Source organism: Heliangelus exortis, unplaced genomic scaffold, assembly GCF_036169615.1.
Source record: "Heliangelus exortis unplaced genomic scaffold, bHelExo1.hap1 Scaffold_78, whole genome shotgun sequence".
NCBI lineage: Eukaryota > Metazoa > Chordata > Aves > Apodiformes > Trochilidae > Heliangelus > Heliangelus exortis.
The window spans coordinates 61,395-73,226 of NW_027285994.1; the positions used below are offsets into that span (position 1 = coordinate 61,395).

General features: G+C 54.4%; 1 protein-coding gene across 1 annotated transcript; it reads right to left on the reverse strand.

Moving 5' to 3' along the window:
* Window positions 1-4,364: 4,364 nt before the first annotated feature.
* On the reverse strand, window positions 4,365-9,119 carry LOC139790992 (type 2 DNA topoisomerase 6 subunit B-like; the record flags this gene model as incomplete). Its single annotated transcript, XM_071732774.1, has 5 exons — window positions 4,365-5,076; window positions 5,948-6,041; window positions 6,808-6,918; window positions 7,554-7,675; window positions 8,767-9,119. Coding segments are annotated over 5 exons (865 nt in total), but the record flags the coding sequence as incomplete, so codon positions are not given.
* Window positions 9,120-11,832: the final 2,713 nt, after the last annotated feature.

The window sequence follows — 11,832 nt, forward strand, 5'->3', positions numbered from 1 at the left end:
AGGCACAGGTGGTCATGATGCCCACTACCTGGCAAATAGTGCCACCTGGTTGCCTCATTTCACTACAAATATCTAACCTAAACCTCCCCTGGCATAACTTGAGACCTCTTATCCCCTCTTGTCTTGCTGAGAGTTGCCTGGGAAAAGAGCCCACCCCCCCCCTGGCTCCAACCTCCTTTCAGGGAGTTGCAGAGAGTGATGAGGTCTCCCCTGAGCCTCCTCTTCTCCAGTCTCAACACCCCCAGCTCCCTCAGCCCTTCCTCACAGGAATTCTGCTGGATCCCTTCCCAGCCTCCTTGCTCTTCTCTGGACCTGCTCCAGCACCTCAAGCTCCTTCCTCAGCTGAGCTGAGCTGAGCTGAGCTGAGGGGCCCAGAACTGGACCCAGGACTCAAGCTGTGGCCTCCCCAGGGCTGAGCACAGGGGCAGAATCCCTTCCCTGGACCTGCTGGCCACGCTGTTCCTGAGCCAGCCCAGGATGCCATTGGCCTTCTTGGCCACCTGGGCACACTGCTGGCTCCTGGGCACCTTCCTGGCAATCCAGACTCCCAGCTCCCTTCCTGCCACTCTGTGCCCAGCCTGGAGCTCCCCAGGGGGTTCTTGTGGCCAAAGTGCAGGACCCGGCACTTGGAATGTTGAACCTCATCCCCTTGGGATCAGCCCAACTCTCCAGTCTGTCCAGGTCCCTCTGCAGAGCCCTCCTGCCTTCCAGCTGATCCACACTCCCCCCCAGCTTGGTGTCATCAGCAAACTTCTGATGAGGGACTCAATCCCCTCATGCAAGTCAGCAATGAAGATATTGAACAGGACTGGGCCCAGTACTGATCCCTGGGGGAATACTGATTCCTGAGGATCTTGCTAATGCACAGCTGGGTTTGGCCTTAATTGGGCACAGGGGGGCTTGGCAGAAGTCCTCCCATGTTAAAAGAACCCCCCAAAACCCAAAAAAACCCCCAACTTTCCCCCTCCAAATTAATAAGAATTTTATGGGAATTAATATATATGAACTTTTTTTTTTCTATTTTTTTCTGTTCTTTTCCAGTCCCCACCGTTCTGATATTTTGGTGCCTGTAGTGAAATGAGGCAATCAGGAGTGGCTAATTAGAAGGTGGGAGGACTTCTCTTGTTCCAAGCCCACCTCTGCCCAATTAAGGCCAAACCCCAGCTGTGCATTAGCAAGATTGGGCAACCAAAAAAAGGTGAGCTTTAGAAATCATCCCCGGATCACTTTGGAGCAGGCAGAGGAGGAGGAGAGCAGAGTCTGAAGCACAAGCAAAGAACAAGGCACCCCAAGCCCAAAGGTGACAAGATGGGAGCATTTTTTGGCACCCAACAACAAGAGCTGCTTGACTTGGAAGCGCCGTGCCCCGAGGAAAGTTCCTTCTGCTCCAGGAGCCCCATGGATCAACAGCGGAGACAGGAGGCCGAGGGCTTCTGAATTCAAGGTTTGTGATAAAACCCAAACCCAGAGCTCAAAAGGTGGTGGTGCTGTGGGTGGGGTTCCATGTGAGGGTTGGGGCCAGGCAAAGTTTTCAGTGCTCACTCTTTGCATGTGTTTGGCAGTCTCGAGCGTTCGGCCTTTTGGGGCCTTTTGAGCAATATTGGAGAATGGCTGCCGAGGGCCGGTAGATTCGACCTCGTCGCTCTCTCCAACTCCCTGAAAGGAGGTTGGAGAGTTGGGCTGATCCCAAGGGGATGAGGTTCAACATTCCAAGTGCCAGGGCCTGAACTTTTCCACAAGAACCCCATGGGGAGCTCCATGGGGCACAGAGTGGCAGGAAGGGAGCTGGAAGGTGCCCAGGAGCCAGCAGTGTGCCCAGGTGGCCAAGAAGGCCAATGGAATCCTGGGCTGGTGGCCAAGAAGGCCAGGGAAGGGATTCTGCCCCTGGGGAGGCCACAGCTTGAGTCCTGTGTCCAGTTCTGGACCCCAAGATTCAGGAAGGAGATGGAGGCCCAAAGGAGGTGAAGGGATCCAGCAGAATTCCTGTGAGGAAGGGCTGAGGGAGCTGGGGGTGTTGAGGCTGGAGAAGAGGAGGCTCAGGGGAGACCTCATCACTCTCTCCAACTCCCTGAAAGGAGACTGGAGCCAGGGGGGGTTGGGCTCTGCTCCCAGGCAACTCTCAGCAAGACAAGAGGGCACAAGAGGTCTCAAGTTGTGCCAGGGGAGGTTTAGGTTGGACATGAGAAAGAATTTTTTCTGGAAAAAAGTCTACTTTTTTCTTTTCAGGTGAAGTTTGGAGCCTCCAGCTGAGCCCCGGGCACCTCGTTCCTAAACGCTGAGGGATTTTCATTGGGTCAAGCAGAGCAAAAATGAAGCAAGGCCCCTCCGTGGTGCTCACAAGGATTTCTGTAAATGCCTTTTTTTCACCATTTCCTTGGTAAATTTGGTTGTGCTCGGAGAGCAGAACTTTGGTGAAACTGAGAGAGTTTGAGGAGAGGGAGTTCCTGCTCGATTTGGGGAGAGAAGTGAAGAAATGGAGCTGGGGAATGGTCAGAGGAGTCAGGCTGAAAGCAGAGGTGAGCTCGGGGCTGCTGAGGGGTTTTTTGTGGTGTTTTTTCTCCTGAAACCTCTTATTCTTTCCTCTGACTTCTTCTCACACTGTTGTTTTGTTGGGTTTTTTTATTATTTATTATTTATTTATTTAGGGGTTTTATTTTTTTTTATTAATATTTATTGTTTTATTTTTTATTATTACATAAAAATATATTTTATTGTATTATTTTATAAAATTAAATCCTTTTTTTTTTGTTTTAAATTTAAGTTAAATTTATTTGTATTTATTTTTATCTTTGTTATTTTTATTTAATTTTTTATTATTTATTATTGTTTATTTATTATTTAATTTTTGTTATTTTTTATTATATTTATATTTTTAGGTTTTTTTATTTATTGTTTTTTATTTTTATTTTTTATTTATTACTATTTATTTTTATTTATTATTTGTCGTTACTTTTTATTTGTGTTTATTTTTTATTTTTTACTTGTTATTTTTACTTATTTTTTTTATTTTTATTTTTTATTATTTATTACTATTTATTTTTGTTTATTATTTATGTTGTTGTTTTTTATTTGTATTTTTTTTATTTTTTACTTGTTATTTTTACTTATTTTATATTTACTTATTTTACTTATTTATTTAGGGTTTTTATTATTTTTTTTCATTAATATTTATTGTTTTATTTTTTATTATTACATAAAACATATTTTATTGTATTTTATATTAAATCTTATTTTTTGTTTTTAAATTTAAGTTAAATTTATTTGTATTTATTTTTATCTGTTATTTTTATTTAAATTTTTATTATTTATTATTGTTTATTTATTATTTAATTTATGTTGTTATTTTTTTATTACATTTATATTTTTACTTTTATTTATTTTATTGTTTTTTTAATTATTTATTACTATTTATTTTTACTTATTATTTATGTCGTTATTTTTTATTTGTATTTTTTTATTTTTTACTTGTTATTTTTACTTATTATTTTTATTTTTATTATTACTATTTTATTTATTATTTATGTCGTTACCTTTTATTTGTATTTATTTTTTATTTTTTACTTGTTTTTTTTATTTTTTACTTTGTTTTTTACTTGTTTACTTGTTTTACTTATTTATAACTTATTTTAAGTTATTTTAACTTATTTTAAGTTCTTATTTTAACTTATTTTTAACTTCTTTTAAGTTCTTATTTTAACTTCTTTTAAGTTCTTATTTTAACTTCTTTTAAGTTCTTATTTTAACTTCTTTTAAGTTCTTGTTTTAACTTCTTTTAAGTTCGTTTTAACTTCTTTTAAGTTCTTGTTTTAACTTCTTTTAAGTTCTTGTTTTAACTTCTTTTAAGTTCTTGTTTTAACTTCTTTTAAGTTCTTATTTTAACTTATTTTAAGTTCTTGTTTTAACTTATTTTAACTTATTTTAAGTTCTTATTTTAACTTATTTTAAGTTCTTATTTTAACTTATTTTAAGTTCTTGTTTTAACTTATTTTTAACTTATTTTAAGTTCTTATTTTAACTTATTTTAAGTTCTTATTTTAACTTATTTTAAGTTCTTATTTTAACTTATTTTAAGTTTTTATTTTAACTTCTTTTAAGTTCTTAGCAGGCACGTTGCACTTTTTTCTTTCTATATTCATTGCTTTATTTGCCACCAAAATGACCCAAAACCACTTTTTCTGACGAGCACAGTGAACATTTTTGTGGAGTTAATTAATTCCATTCCAGATGGTTCTGGTTGATATTTAATTAACTTCATCACCTGGTGCTCATCTACTGCCTCCTCCCCACACTTCTGCCTCCTGACCCCAAAAATCTCAAAAAAAAAAAAAAATAAAAAAAAAAATAAAAAAAAAATTCCCCCCCCAAATGTTCATCGAATAATGGAGGATAATGAACTGGGAGGGGCTATGGGTGGCACTGGGATGGACTGGGAAGGGACTGGGGGGAACTTGGGGCAACTGGGAGGACAGGGCTGCTGCCACTGGTCCCAAGTGAACTGGTTTGAACTGGTCTGAACTGGGCTGAACTGGTTGAACTGGTTTGAACTGGTCTGAACTGGTTGAACTCGGGGCAACTGGGAGGACAGGGCTGCTGCCACTGGTCCCAAGTGAACTGGTTTGAACTGGGCTGAACTGGTTGAATTGGTCTGAACTGGTTTGAACTGGGCTGAGCTGGTTGAACTGGTCTGAACTGGTTGAACTCGGGGCAACTGGGAGGACAGGGCTGCTGCCACTGGTCCCAAGTAAACTGGTCTGAACTGGTCTGAACTGGTCTGAACTGGTCTGAACTGGTCTGAACTGGTCTGAACTGGTCTGAACTGGTTTGAACTGGTTTGAACTGGTCTGAACTGGTTGAACTGGTTTGAACTGGTTGAACTGGTTTGTACTGGTGGCTACTGCTTCATGCTGGGGGCTCCGTGCCTCAGACCTGGGGGGGACGACACCTCAGGGGTGTCCCCCGTGTCCCCCTCTCCCCTCCCCCCCCCAGGTGACATCACCACCTGGCCTGCGTCACCAATGACGTCATCGGTGATGTCATCGCTGTCGTTATCATCCCCGCCCCGGCGGGGGAGGGACCCTGGGGGGAGGGGGGGGCAGGGACACTGAGGGGGGGGGGCAAGGGGGGTGTCCCCAACGTCCCCCCAGTGTCCCCCCAGTGTCCCCAATGTCCCCTCAGGGTCCCCAATGTCGTCCCCAACCCCCCCAGTGTCCCCCCCCAATGTCCCCAATGTCCCCCCAGTGTCCCCAACCCCCCCAATGTCCCCCCAACCCCCCCAGCCCCCCCAGTGTCCCCAACACCCCCAGTGTCCCCAATGTCCCCTCAGGGTCCCCAATGTCCCCCCAAGCCCCCCAACCCTCCCAATGTCCCCAACACCCCCAATGTCCTCCCAGTGTCCCCAATGTCCCCCCAGTGTCCCCAATGTCCCCCTCAGTGTCGCCAACACCCCCAATGTCCCCAGTGTCCCCTCAGGGTCCCCAACACCCCCAATGTCCCCCCAGTGTCCCCAACCCCCCCAATGTCCCCCTCAGTGTCCCCAACCCCCCCAGTGTCCCCCCCAGTGTCCCGAACACCCCCAATGTCCCCCCCAGTGTCCCCAACACCCCCAATGTCCCCTCAGTGTCCCCAATGTCCCCTCAGTGTCCCCAATGTCCCCCTCAGTGTCCCCAACACCCCCAACCCCCCCCAATGTCCCCCCCAGTGTCCCCAACACCCCCAATGTCCCAATGTCCCCCCAATGTCCCCAGCCCCCCCAATGTCCCCAACGTCCCTGATGTCCCCAATGTCCCCCCAACCCCCCCCAGTGTCCCCCCAATGTCCCCAACACCCCCAGTGTCCCCCCAAATGTCCCCAGTGTCCCCTCAGTGTCCCCAACCCCCCCCAGTGTCCCCCCAAATGTCCCCAACACCCCCAGTGTCCCCAACCCCCCCGATGTCCCCGTGTCCCTCACCCCCCCAGCACCTCCCCCCCCTCCGCTCCCGTTTTTGGGTCACTTCCTCCCAGCGTCTCCCAGCGGCCACCAACAGGGCGGGGGTGTCCCCAACCTGGGGAGACACCAGTAACCACCAGTAAGAACCAGCAACCCTCCCAGTATCCCCAGTGTGGCCCAGAGAGCCTCCCCACAGTATCACCCAGTGCCTCCAAGTACCTCCCAGTGCCTCCCAGTATCATCCAGTCCCTCCCAGTATCCCCAGTGTGGTCTAGAGAGTCCCCCCAGTATCTCCCAGTGCCTCCCAGTATCACCCAGTCCCACCCAGTATCCCCAGTGTAGCCTAGAGAGCCTCCCCAGTACCTCCCAGTGCCTCCCAGTATCCCCAGTGTAGCCTAGAGAGCCTCCCCACTACCTCTCAGTGCCTCCCAGTATCCCCAGTGTGGTCTAGAGAGTCCCCCCAGTATCTCCCAGTGCCTCCCAGTATCACCCAGTCCCACCCAGTATCCCCAGTGTAGCCTAGAGAGCCTCCCCAGTACCTCCCAGTGCCTCCCAGTATCCCCAGTGTGGTCTAGAGAGTCCCCCCAGTATCTCCCAGTGCCTCCCAGTATCACCCAGTCCCACCCAGTATCCCCAGTGTAGCCTAGAGAGCCTCCCCAGTACCTCCCAGTGCCTCCCAGCATTCCCAGTTTGGCCCAGAAAGCCTCCCAGTACCCCCCAGTGCCTCCCAGTATCCCCAGTGTAGCCTAGAGAGCCTCCCCAGTACCTCCCAGTGCCTCCCAGCATTCCCAGTTTGGCCCAGAAAGCCCCCCAGTACCCCCCAGTGCCTCTCAATCCCTTCCCAGTCCATCCCAGTCCATCCCAGTCCCTCCCAGTCCCACCTGCATGGTGCTCAGGCAGTCCCTGCGGAACCTCCCACTCGTGCTCGTGGCCACCACCGAGGTGACCGCGGCCACCGCCACCGGGAGAGCCCGGGCCAGGAGCTGCTGGGACTGGGAGGGGGACAGGGAGGCACTGGGGGCAACTGGGAGGCACTGGGAGGGATCAGGGGGGCACTGGGAGGACACTGGGAGAGGGCTGAAGGGGGATGGGGAGGGACTGGGAGGCACTGGGGGGGACTGGGAGGGATTGGAGGGACTGGGAGGCACGGGGAGGGATTGGGAGGGACTGGGAGGCACTGGGGGCAACTGGGAGGCACTGGGAGGGATCAGGGGGGCACTGGGAGGGCACTGGAGAGGGCTGAAGGGGGATGGGGAGGGATTGGGAGGCACTGGGAGGGACTGGGAGGGATTGGAGGGACTGGGAGGGGACTGGGAGGGACTGGGAGAGACTGGAGGGATCAGGGGGGCACTGGGAGGGCACTGGGAGAGGGCTGAAGGGGGATGGGAGGGACTGGGAGGAATTGGGAGGGACTGGGAGGAATTGGGAGGGATTGGGAGGGACTGGGAGGCACTGAGAGGGACTGGGAGGGATTGGGAGGCACGGGGAGGGATTGGGAGGGACTGGGGCAAACTGGGAGGCACTGGGAGGCACTGGGAGAGACTGGGAGGCACTGGGAGGCACTGGGAGGCACTGGGAGGGGTCAGGGGTGTTACTGAGGATGATTTTTTTTGGGGGGGTCTCTCACCCTCCTGAGCCGCAGGAGCCCCCCCAGGAGGGGGTGCAGGAGCTTCCGGAACCCCCGACCCAACCCCCCCCTGTTCTGGGCTACCAAAGGCTCCAGCTGGGCCAGCAGCAGCCTCCGGGTGGCTACCAGAGAGGGCCAAGTCACTGGGGGAGGGGGAGCCCCCCAGATATTTGGGGGACCCCCCCATATTTTTTAGGGACCCCCCCAAATATTTGGGGGACCCCCCCATATTTTTTAGGGACCCCCCAGATATTTGGGACCCCCCCATATTTTTAGGGACCCCCCCATTTTAGGGACCCCCCCCATATTTTTTAGGGACACCCCCAGATATTTGGGGACCCCCCCCCATATTTTTTAGGGACCCCCCCAGATATTGGGGTCCCCTGCCCCACTTTAGGGACCCCCCCAGATATCTGGGGACCCCCCCCATATTTTTTGGGACCCCCCCAGATATTTGGGGGACCTCTCCCCACTTTAGGGACCCCCCAGATATTTGGGGACCCCCCCATATTTTTTAGGGACCCCCCAGATATTTGGGGGACCCCTCCCCAGATTTTAGGGACCCCCCCAGATATTTGGGGACCCCCCCATATTTTTAGGGACCCCCCAGATATTTGGGGGACCCCCCCCATATTTTTTAGGGACCCCCCCCAGATTTTAGGGACCCCCCCAGATATTTGGGGACCCCCCCCAGATTTTCTAGGGACCCCTCCCCACTTTAGGGACCCCCCCAGATATTGGGGGACCCCTCCCCATTTTAGGGACCCCCCCAGATATTTGGGGACCCCTCCCCATTTTAGGGACCCTTCCAGATATTTGGGGACCCCCCCCATATTTTTTTGGGACCCCCCCAGATACTTGGGGCCCCCCCTATATTTTTAGGGCCCCCCCAGATATTTGGGGGACCCTTCCCCTTTTTAGGGACCCCCCCATTTTAGGGACCCCCCATATTTTTTAGGGACCCCCCCAGATTTTAGGGACCCCCCCAGATATTTGGGGGACCCCTCCCCATTTTAGGGACCCCCCCAGATATTTGGGGACCCCCCCATATTTTTTAGGGACCCCCCCAGATATTTGGGGACCCCCCCCTATTTTTTAGGGACCCCCCCAGATATTTGGGGGACCCCTCCCCATTTTAGGGACCCACCCCCAGATATTTGGGGACCCCCCCATATTTTTTAGGGACCCCCCATTTTTGGGGCCCCCCCCTCACCCCCGTTGTATCCCTGGAAAGGGTCCCGGTGGCTGAGGAAGAGGAAGAGGAGGAGGCTCTGGGGGGGCTCCTGCCCTTCCCCCCCCCCAATTTGGGGGAGTCCCCGCACCCCAAAAGTGACATCGGGGACCACCAGCTGGGGGGAGAGGGGGGGGGGGCTGATACTGGGAGGTGACCCCGAGCCCAAACTGGTCCCAGTCTGCCAGGAGGGAAGGGTCCAGCAGGGAACTGGGAGGGGGTCCTGGGGGGGGGGGGGGGATCCCCGCGGGGTCGAAGAGGAAAATGTGGGGAGGGGGTCAAGGGGAAACGCGGGAGCTGGGACCCCCCCCAGTCCCCACCACTGCTCCCAGTACCTCCCAGTATGGGCCAAAAGAGCCCCCCCAGTTCCTCCCACTCACTGCTAGTGCTCCCCCCAGTTCCTTCCAGTTCCTCCCAGTCCTCTCACAGACCTCCCCGGTTCCTCCCAGTGCCCTCGCAGTCCCCCCAGTCCCTCCAAGTGCCCCCCCAGTTCCTCCCAATGCCCTCCCAAACCTCCCAGTTCCTCCCAGTTCACTCCCAGTCCCCCCAGTCCCCCCCAGTCCCCCCAAATGCCCTCTCAGTTCCTCCCCAATGCCCTCTCAAACCTCCCAGTTCCTCCAGTTCCCTCCCAGTCCCCCCCAGTCCCTCCCAGTCCCCCCAAATGCCCTCTCAGTTCTCCAATGCCCTCTCAAACCTCCCCAGTTCCTCCCAGTTCCCTCCCAGTTCCCCCAGTCCCCCCCAGTCCCTCCAAGTGCCCCCCCAGTTCCTCCCAATGCCCTCCCAAACCTCCCCAGTTCCTCCCAGTTCCCTCCCAGTTCCCCCCAGTCCCCCCCAGTCCCCCAAATGCCCTCTCAGTTCCTCCAATGCCCTCTCAAACCTCCCCAGTTCCTCCCAGTTCCCTCCCAGTTCCTCCCAGTCCCCCCCAGTTCCTCCCAGTCCTCCAAGTGCCCTCCCAGTTCCTCCCAATGCCCTCTCAAACCTCCCAGTTCCTCCCAGTTCCCTCCCAGTCCCCCCCAGTCCCCCCAAATGCCCTCTCAGTTCCTCCCAATGCCCTCTCAAACCTCCCCAGTTCCTCCCAGTTCCCCCCAGTCCCCCCAGTTCCTCCCAGTCCCTCCAAGTGCCCCCCAGTTCCTCCCAATGCCCTCCCAAACCTCCCCAGTTCCTCCCAGTTCCCTCCCAGTCCCCCAAATGCCCTCTCAGTTCCTCCAATGCCCTCTCAAACCTCCCCAGTTCCTCCCAGTTCCTCCCAGTTCCCTCCCAGTCCCCCCCAGTCCCTCCCAGTTCCTCCCAGTCCCCCCAAATGCCCTCTCAGTTCCTCCCAATGCCCTCTCAAACCTCCCCAGTTCCTCCAGTTCCCTCCCAGTCCCCCCCAGTCCCCCCAAATGACCTCTCAGTTCCTCCCAATGCCCTCTCAAACCTCCCCAGTTCCTCCCAGTTCCCCCAGTCCCCCCCAGTTCCTCCCAGTCTCTCCAAGTGCCCTCCCAGTTCCTCCCAATGCCCTCCCAAACCTCCCCAGTTCCTCCCAGTTCCCTCCCAGACCTCCCCAGTTCTTCCCAGTCACCTCCCAGACCTCCCCAGTCACTCCCAGTGCTCCCCCCAGTTCCCCCCAGTCCCTTCCAGTCCCCCCCATTCCCCTCCCAGTCCTCCCAGTCCCCCCATTCCCCTCCCAGTCCCCCCATTCCTTCCCAGTCCCCCCAGTCCCCCCATTCCCCTCCCAGTCCCTCCCAGTCCCCCCCATTCCCCTCCCAGTCCCCCCCAGTCCCCTCCATTCCCCTCCAGTCCCTCCCAGTCCCCCCCATTCCCCTCCCAGTCCCCCCCATTCCCCTCCAGTCCCTCCCAGTCCCCCCAGTCCCCCCATTCCCCTCCCAGTCCCTCGCAGTCACCTCCCAGTCACTCACAGTTCCTCCCAGTCCCCTCCCAGTCCTTCCCAGTCCCCCCCATTCCCCTTCCAGTCCCCCCCATTCCCCTCCCAGTCCCTCCCAGTCCCCCCCATTCCCCTCCCAGTCCCCCCCATTCCCCTCCCAGCCCCCCCAGTCCCCTCCCAGTCCCCCAGTCCCCCCCATTCCCCTCCCAGTCCTCCCAGTCCCCCCCATTCCCCTCCCAGTCCCCTCCATTCCCCTCCCAGTCCCTCCCAGTCCCCCCTAGTCCCCCCCATTCCCCTCCAGTCCCCCCCATTCCCCTCCAGTCCCTCGCAGTCACCTCCCAGTCACTCACAGTTCCTCCCAGTCCCCCCCATTCCCCTCCCAGTCCCTCCCCATTCCCCTCCCAGTCCCCCCCAGTCCCCCCCATTCCCCTCCCAGTCCCCCCCAGTCCCCCCCAGTCCCCTCCCAGTCCCTCCCATTCCCCTCCCAGTCCCCCCAGTCCCCCCCATTCCCCTCCCAGTCCCTTCCCAGTGCCCCCAGTGCTATTCCCCCAGGGATATGTGGACGCTGCGGAGGGTGACGGGGAGGTTGGGGACCCGGAGGTGACACGGGGCAAGCGCGGCCACGGGGCACAGGGCCACCTCCCCCCCCAGCCCGGTGGCCGCCACCTCAGGGGGACCCTGAGGGGGATTTGGGGACCGGGACAGGGATGGAGGCGGCTGCAGGGGGGAGGGAGACCCCCCCCAGGGGACACCAACCTGGGGGGGGGGACACCGGGGTCACCCCTGCAGGGACACTCTGTCCCCCAGTGTCCCCCAATGTCCCCCCCATGTCCCCTCCTGTCCCTTTTTCCCCCCCAATGTCCCCTCCTGTCCCCTTTTCCCCCCCCAATGTCCCCCCCAATGTCCCCTCCTGTCCCTTTTCCCCCCCAATGTCCCCCCCCAATGTCCCCCCCTGTCCCCTTTTCCCCCCCAATGTCCCCCCCATGTCCCTTTTTCCCCTCAATGTCCCCTCCTGCCCCTTTTCCCCCCCAATGTCCCCCCCCATGTCCCCTCCTGTCCCTTTTTCCCCCCCAATGTCCCCTCTGTCCCCTTTTCCCCCCCCATGTCCCCTCCTGTCCCTTTTTCCCCCCAATGTCCCCCATGTCCCCTTTTCCCCCCCAATGTCCCCTCATGTCCCCTCCTGA